The following is an 8,033-nucleotide window of genomic DNA, read 5'->3' on the forward strand; positions in this document are numbered from 1 at the left end:
CTGAAATACCTTCTGTGAAGTTGGTTGGTCTCAGGCTGTTTTGCAGGGAAGGTTTGGCTTTGATGAAGTTCCGCGGGAACCTCAGCCAAGGTCTTTCCTGACGTTTCACCTGCTCCTCGGGGTGAGCTGCTGCATGGAGGAAAGCCCGGGCTGCAAGGACACTTGCCTGATAACATCCCTCAGCCCCGCTTTAAAAGATCCCGGGCTCGCTCTAGCCCTCCGTGCCTTTTTCTTTTTACTGATGACCCTGGCAGTGAATTTTTAGGGCTGATTCCCTGCCCTCATAAAAGATTATTTATGTCAATCGCTTCTAAATATACCACCTGATGATTTATTGCCTTGTTTCAGTGTTATGGGAGAGTTTAGAAGGCAAACCTCAAGCTGTTTATAATTAATTGTGAGCCAATAATTAAGTCTTTTCTCCTCATTTTCCCATTCCCTTTTCCACACTAAAATTTACAGTCTCGTAAAATTCTTTCCTGTTTGCTGTGGGGAGATATTTTTTCCTGGTTTTGCTACTTCCCAACAAGTGAAATTGTCGTCACCCCATTCCAGAAGGGTGGGAAAAAGATCATGAAGCTGCTTATTAATTTTCTCCACGGTTTTAAGCAAGGCTGAGGTTGTGAGCAGGGTTATCTGTCATCTCTTATCCCTGCTCAGCGTGTAGGCCATCGGACAAATCCTTTCCAAAAGTAAAAGCCCTGCAGGTAGTGGCTCAAATAAGGATAATGTCGGACGTTATGAGAAACGGAGAGCCAGCCTGACTCACCCAAGACCCGGGGTTAGTGGAATGATAGCAATTTTTAGAATTAATTAGAAAATAATAGGGACGTTTCGCACTGATTTCTTTCAGTGAATATAATAGGGTTTTTTTAATGCACATTTTGAAGAAATTTTTCAAGTTTTCCACTTAAGCCAGGCACCCAGTGAGAACAGCATGGTAAAAACTGGTAAAGTTTGAAAAGTATATTAATTTCCAGGTGAATGTTTATAATTTTTATAGGTCAGCTTTTGAAAAAAGCCAACCTTCCCCCCTGCCTGGATATTGGTTTATGGCAATTTACCATCAAAACTAAGCAACAAACATTTTTCCCCAAAACGCCTGCAGGCATTTCTGCCAATTTATGCTCTTATCACCTAGGATTTTTTCACTCCCCAGTCCTCCAGAGATAGTATTAAGTACTAACTAGCAAGGCATAAGAATCAGAGACAGTGAAATTAAAAAAAAAAGAGTCATGAAAAAGAGAGAGAAACTGATGAGAAGGCAGATAAAAATCAGAGCAAAACCTGCTTCTCCCATTTATCTGAATCCAACAGGAAAAAGGCCAATTCACGTGTAAGATTAGACATAGAGACATTTAAATCTGTTAAAGTGATCAAAGAAGTTGGAGAGGGATGGAGATGTCTAACCACCTACCAACCATGCAGGTCTTCAGGAAAGCATGGAGAAGCTGACGGCGATGTGGAGGAGGGAGCCGTCTTGGCGGAGCGTCCCTGGGAGCGGAAGAGGCCGGGAGGACACGTCGAGCAAAGGCAACGTCAGCAAGGTAAGGAGCTGAGGTCTTCTACAGGGGCTATGCCAGTGCTGCAACCCATCCCATGGCCCTTCCTCTAGCGCTGTGTACCTGGAGCAGAAGCTGGCATGTTCTGTACCGCTGACCGGGCTTAGATGTCACTCCAGGTGGACATGGACATCTACCCCAGCACCCTCACTATGTGCTAGAAGGGTTTTCTAACACGCCCAATGGTTTCTAAGCAGATTTTGGAGCAGGTGCTGAGAGAGCTGAAACCCCTTTGCACCGCAGAGCAGCAGTTCCTTGAGAAATTCTTCCACCTAAGCCGCGACGTTGCAGACCTGCAGGTAAGTGTCAGGACTATGTCCTCTCCAGCCCCATTAGGCAGTTGTTCCTCCAGCTTGATGCAAGACTCAGCAGGCACAGTGGGGTGGCTGCTTACCTCTAGCAGATACCTGAGCTCTCTTGGGCTCTTGTCCTCTGGCAACTGTCAGTGGTGTCAGTAGTGGAGAAGCTTAAGACCTCCTGATGACAGAGAAGAATTGAACTTAATTGACAGCTCCAGCAAAATCACAGGATCTCTAAGTATTAAACACAGGACTCCAATGTGAGGCAGCAGAAATGAAATCCAGATCTCAAGTTTTCCTCTCTGAGGGAAGGCAGACAAATCATAATTTCCATCCTGTTCTTTCTTTCAGGCATCTGCTGCTAAGGGAGGAGGGAGCATGGCATCTCCAGAGGACCCTCCTTGCACCAAGCCTTGGAACCAGTATGTGGGTGATGAGACATAGCTGGCTGCTCTGACAGGGGCATGGTCTGGAGTGTCCTACAGACACTGCCTGAGGAACTGATGGAGGAATCCCCTCCTCCACCCCCCCCTTGACCATCCTGATATCAACTAAGTGGTCCCAGGTTTGCTCCCTGGATAGCAAAAAGCCAGGAGGTATCGTAGCTGGGTGGGCAGAGAGGCTGAGCAGAACCTACTGGTTCTGCCTCTCCCCAGCACAGTGGCTCTGCTTCAGGGTAGATCAGAAAGCGAGGTTTACTTTTCATGGAAAACCATATGTTTTGATCCGTTTTATTTCCTTATTAACAATGTCATAAAGTGAAAATATACCGTGAAACAGAAGTCTTGTAAAAAAATATCAGCATAAAAACACTGAACATTTTTCATTTGACTGGCAAAGCAGGATGTTTCAACATCCTCCCACAAGCAGAGATGGTGAAGAGTTGAAGGATGACCCAAGCATAAACAGGCTCCACTGCGATACAAAATGCTTTGATTCTTTAGCTTTTCCCTTGCCTCTGCAGTTGGCCACAGGGCCAGTGCCCCATCCCATTTAATTGCTTACCTTTTTTTTTGTTCTTTTAAGACTAGAAGAACCTACAACCTGGCTGCTGAGCATGATCTTCAGTCGCTTGGAGCCAGAGCTGAGAGGATTTCTAGATGTCTGCAATAAGATCCACCCATTCAGCTGCTTGCAGGTCCTGGTTACCTTGAATGACTCCATCTTTGAGATGTGGGGCTGTTCCTCAGCTCTCCCCTCTTCCTTCCTCAACACTGTCCTGGGCAACATGCTGCCCCTGGCCAAGAGCACCTTCAACAAATGCATTGTGAGTGTCAGTTGGAGTAAGCCCAAGTAGACCTGAGTGATGTTTGACCCCCTCCAGAACCTTCTAAACTTCTAACATGGTCTTCACTGAAGGCAGTACTGGTTTATATCAGGCAGGGATCTGGCTCTTTGGTTTTGGGAGGACTAGACCCTTATTGCATCAATGAGTTTTTCCTGTGTGAGGGAGGTGGGACACAAGAAACATAAGTGCCATCTGTGCCTCCTCTTGCCAGGATGGTCAAACCAAAGGGGTTTCACCCCATATAGAGTACTGAGAAGCTGTGAGTGACAGCAGCATGTCAGATGGCTGGAGCCAAGCTCTCCCGCTGGCACAGCTGGACATGCTCCAGGACCAAGTCGCAGTGAGGGGAATGTGGAGGGGTAGAGAGCCCATCAGTATGGGCCAAGGAACCTGGCCCCGACTCCACTGAGGTCAAGGGAAGCCACAAGCTGACACCAACTGTGTTTGTGTCAAGACCTGGAGCAGCAAGCCTGCTGAAAAACCAGCCCAAGAGGTGAACACCTCTGCCCCAGGAGAGCTGCAGGTGTCTGAGCAAAAGAACCGCACAGCCTGGAAGAACAGGTATTCCAGCTCAAGGAGAGCAGCTAGCACAGCTTCACATCCAGCCTCAAACAAGGAAGCCCACATATCTCCCCATAGAAGATACTGTACATGGAGAAAGTGGTACACACAACTGACTATGTGGCTTGTTCTCTGGCCTGTGTGTAGTGCACCATAAAATGAGGCTGGGGCCACCTCAGGTCTGAGAGTGTTGTGTCTTGTGTGTTGTTGCCAGGAGACCTTGTGCAAAGAGATTGAGAAGGCAAAGATGCCCAGCAAGATGAAAGGTGGGATCCTGCCCTCCGTAAGCTGCTTTGAGGAGTTTGTGACCTTCTCGGACGTGTTCAGGACAGCTCGGTGCAGCGGGGAGCTGGACAAAGCACATCTCAGGCTGGCCAGCAGCGTCTTCAGCAGCAGTGAGTACAAAGTCTGGTGGCTGGATGCATCAGTCGGGGAAATGTACACCTGCAGCTTCAGGAGCTATCAGCTGGGCCACCAGAACAGGGTACGTGCAGGCTGCCTGCCTCCTGGGCACTGCCTGGGGCTGGAACTGCCTTCACTGAGCGAGAGCCTGGGAGCATCAGACAAATTCAGAGCGTGGCGTGCCAGGAGCACGGTGTCTACCACGCCGGGATGGTCCCAGTTGTGATGGGGCTGGGATGCAGGTGCTTAGCTTTGAACCTCATGCCAACCTCTCCCACTACCGAGGGAGTAGCTCCTCACTACAGATCAGACTCTTCTTACAAGCACAGAGGTCTTGGGAGCAGTGGCAGCCAAAGAGCAACTCCCCCAAAAAACCACCAAGGCACATTGGTAGGGAGCAGGGGGTTGGGAGAGCAAGGCAGGTAGCTTTCAGTAGGTCCTTGTGTCGTCCCAGCTGGTGCTCACAGCTGCTTGTCAGCAGAGGGACCCTACTTCCCAGCTTGGAGAGGACCCGGGGGGCTGCAGGCTGAGCATGTGCCACGCTGACATGCTGCTCTGGCACCCAGGTTGGAAAAAGATTTGGACAGGGCTGGACATGGATGTCTCGGTACCCTTTCAGGTAAATGATTATTAAATGTCACTACCCCAAAGTTCTGCAAGGCAAGGTGGTTGAAGAGCTGAACAACCTGTGATGATGCTCACCTCAGCTCTTGGTTAAACTCTCCACTAGTGACTGAAGCCTGACAGCGTCTGCAATCTCATGTCCCCCCTGACCCAGGCTGAGGGGGTCTTCTCTCCATACCTGATTTGTTCCTTTCTCTTAAGTCAATAGTCTGTCCTCAGCAAACCTGAAGGTGAACACAGATATGGTCATGATGGAAAATTTCCACCACATTCACTGTTTCCTGTCCCAAAAGAAGATCTACTGCCTGGAGGGCAAGAAGAGAGAAGCCAAGCAAAGGTTTAGTGAGCACATGGAGAAATATGTCATCACGTACCTGGGCCAGCCACTGGAGAAGCTCAGTGTGAGTACTGGGTGAACTGACCCTCGCCTGGGTCTCCAAGGGCAACCGCACTTCACAAAATTATGAGTTAACTGGTGTTGAAATCACCCCTCCCCAAATCCAGTCTGGGATTTTCTTAGTGTGTTGTCACATCCCCAGTGGTCCCACACCTTCTCTGACCTCCTGCTGCTGGGTTTCACCGTGCAGCACAGCCCCAGCAAGAACAGGGCTCAGTAGCATCGGACGCTGGTACCAGCTCCGCCTCCGCGCAGCAGCGCGAGGACCCGTTTAGATCCCTGCTCCGGGCTGCGTGCCGGCGCCTGGCAGACGCCGGTTCCTTTTTGCACGGCTGCCTGGACTAACAAGCCTAACGCAGCTCCCCAGGCGGCTGCTTTAACTGAGCTAAGAGCATCTGGCTTCGCTACCGCAAGCGAGCATCCCCCTTCCTCCTAGGGGTGACGGCTGCTCCCGAGACCCCTCCTCGCTCCGCTCCTTCTCTTTTCTCACTGGCCTAAAACGTCTCGCAGGCTGAGATCAGCTTGAATTATTTACAGGGCCTGTTACTTTCAATTTGTTCCCAGTCTTTGTCATCAAACATCTTGTTGGGTTGGCTGGAAGGTCAGCTCGGCGTCTCATGCTACCTGCAGCCCTGCTACGTTAACGGCTTCAAATCCTTCCTCTGTGAGGGAAAGTATAAATGTCATTGCTCACAACAAAGCAAAGCGAGTAACATATGAGGGTGCTCGGATTGCAGTCTGCTCAGGGATGTCCGGAGTCCTGGCATGGCCTTCTCTAGCGGACTACATAGCTCTTCAGGTTTGAGCACAATTCACTAACACCAAGAGAAGTTGCAGAGGGCCCTAAATAATGTAGGAACCCATCTCTGTTTCTGAAAACAGGCTATACATTTAGGAACACCTTTCCCTCTGAAAATCCTTCAGATTTAGGGTATTTCTCCACAGCAAAACTGCAGTGGAAATACCCAAGACAGCCAACAGGTTATCGTGCTGTATGAACAGGAGGGTAGACAGTAGGTTGAAGGAAGTGATTATTCCCTTTTTTTCAGCCTTCATTAGACCAGATGTGGAATACCATGTCCAGCTGTGGGAGAGAGAGATGTATGTCACGTCCACCTGTGACAAGATGTGTTGCTAAACTGGAGCAAGGCCAGTGGAGGGCCACCAAGATGGTGAGGAGAGGCTGAAGGAGCTAGACTTGGTCAGCCTGGAGAAGAAACAATTTCAGGGGTACCTAGTAGCCACCTTCCCTAGAAGATTACTGAGGTGCACAGCAGGGTGATGAGAGACAATAGTCAGAAAATGCAGAAAGGAAGGTTCCAACTGGATAGAAGAAAAAAATTACAATAAGGATAATAAAACATTGGAACAGTCCGTGCAGAGAGGTTGCACAGCCTCTGTCCTTGAAGGTGTTCAGGACCTACCTTGAGAAATGCCCCAGGTACCCCCGTTTGAATTCAGTGTGGAACCTGCTTTGAGCAGGAGGCTGAACTAGAGACCTCCTGAGGTCCCTGGCAGCCTGACAGATCCTGTGTCTGAAAAGCTCGTGCAGAGGATGGTATTTGTCAGCATGGAGCTTTTTGCAGAGCTACACTGCTCGTGGTACCTTTCTGAAAGGTAGCCGAGGGCTGTATCCCTTGGGGCTGGCATAGCCCTGGGCTCTCAAGCAACAGCCATGCTTAGGGCAGGACGTTCTCCTTTTGAAACTCTTCCCTACAGAACAGCCTTTCCTGCTTTCATGCAATGTCCTGGAAGGCCTGAGAAAACTTGAGTTTTGCTCTACACTACTGCAGATTCTGGGGTGCCCCAACCCCACCTCTGGCTCCAAACCCTCTGTAGCGAGCAAAGCTGTAGCTGTAGCAAGGAACGGGAGTGATTTTTCCAGCAGTCCCCTTGTTCCACGGTACTGCAACCCTTAGAGATGCTGCTTGCCATGCAGAGAGGGAAGAGAACTGATCGAATTCCCTATGCCCTGCTTTCCTGGAGGGTAAACAATCTCCAGTACTTCACTTCCACTTGCTTAGGCACGGGAAGGAAACGGAGGGAAGTGGTCAGGTTTCAGCCCTGCCGCAGGAGTCCGCCTTAGGGCGGCTCATCAGTGAATGTCTCCTTGCCTTTCCAGCACTTCTTTGAAGGGGTGAAAGCCCGTGTGGCTCAAGGGGTGAAAGAAGAAGAGATCACCTTTCAGCTGGCCTACAGCAAGCAAGAGCTGAGGAAGGTCATTGAAAAATACCCTGGCAAGGAAGTAAAACAAGCCCTTGAGACCCTCTACAGGAAAATCCACAAGTCTCTCTCCTCAGAGGAAAATCTTTTGCCGGTAACGGGAGTGTGGTCAGGGTGCAATGAGATGCTCTGCAGGGTTCAGGACTGCAAAGCGCGTATAGCTGTCATGGGCGGATGAAGGGAGTTGATGGTCTGTTCTTCCCTAGGTGGTGTGGCACACCATGGAGCAGGAGTTCATACGTCAATACCAAGAGTTTGAGGATCTGATCCAACGCTGTTATGCAGGGTCAGGGATTGCCATGGACTTCACCATGGAGGACTTGCTGAGCTACTTCAACTCCATCACTCTGTCTGACGTGTAGAGGCAACCCTCTCTGGATGTCTGCTGGGAGCAGCTCAGGAACCCTTGTCTGCAGCTACACTTTTAAGGAGCTAAACTCAAAACCCTTCCCAAGCTGAAGTTGGATATATGCAGGTCCCATCCTGAACTTAATGCCAAAGTGCCTCTGGCTTGTTGGTCTTAGGCTAGATCTCCCTTGGGGGAGTGGAGTTCTCAGACCCGAACCACAGCTTCCCTGCTCCAAGAAACCATTATGCAGCTAGTAAAAAAAAAAAAAAAACCAAGCCACCTCCCAAACCTCAAATTTCTGCCAAAGTGAGTGCCAGTGCTGTACCTC

General features: G+C 49.7%; 1 protein-coding gene across 1 annotated transcript in view; it reads left to right on the top strand.

Annotated features, from left to right (window-relative positions):
• LOC104627664 (exocyst complex component 1-like) overlaps positions 1-7,718 on the top strand; it is a 21,946-nt gene extending 14,228 nt beyond the window's left edge. Inside the window, 8 exon segments of the mRNA XM_010295993.1 lie at positions 1,429-1,547; positions 1,760-1,867; positions 2,213-2,283; positions 2,888-3,128; positions 3,925-4,105; positions 4,938-5,137; positions 7,256-7,450; positions 7,563-7,718. Of these exon segments, the coding sequence (XP_010294295.1) occupies positions 1,429-1,547; positions 1,760-1,867; positions 2,213-2,283; positions 2,888-3,128; positions 3,925-4,105; positions 4,938-5,137; positions 7,256-7,450; positions 7,563-7,718 (1,271 nt within the window).
• Positions 7,719-8,033: the final 315 nt, after the last annotated feature.

This window comes from Phaethon lepturus, unplaced genomic scaffold (genome assembly GCF_000687285.1).
Source record: "Phaethon lepturus isolate BGI_N335 unplaced genomic scaffold, ASM68728v1 scaffold31791, whole genome shotgun sequence".
NCBI classification, from domain to species: domain Eukaryota; kingdom Metazoa; phylum Chordata; class Aves; order Phaethontiformes; family Phaethontidae; genus Phaethon; species Phaethon lepturus.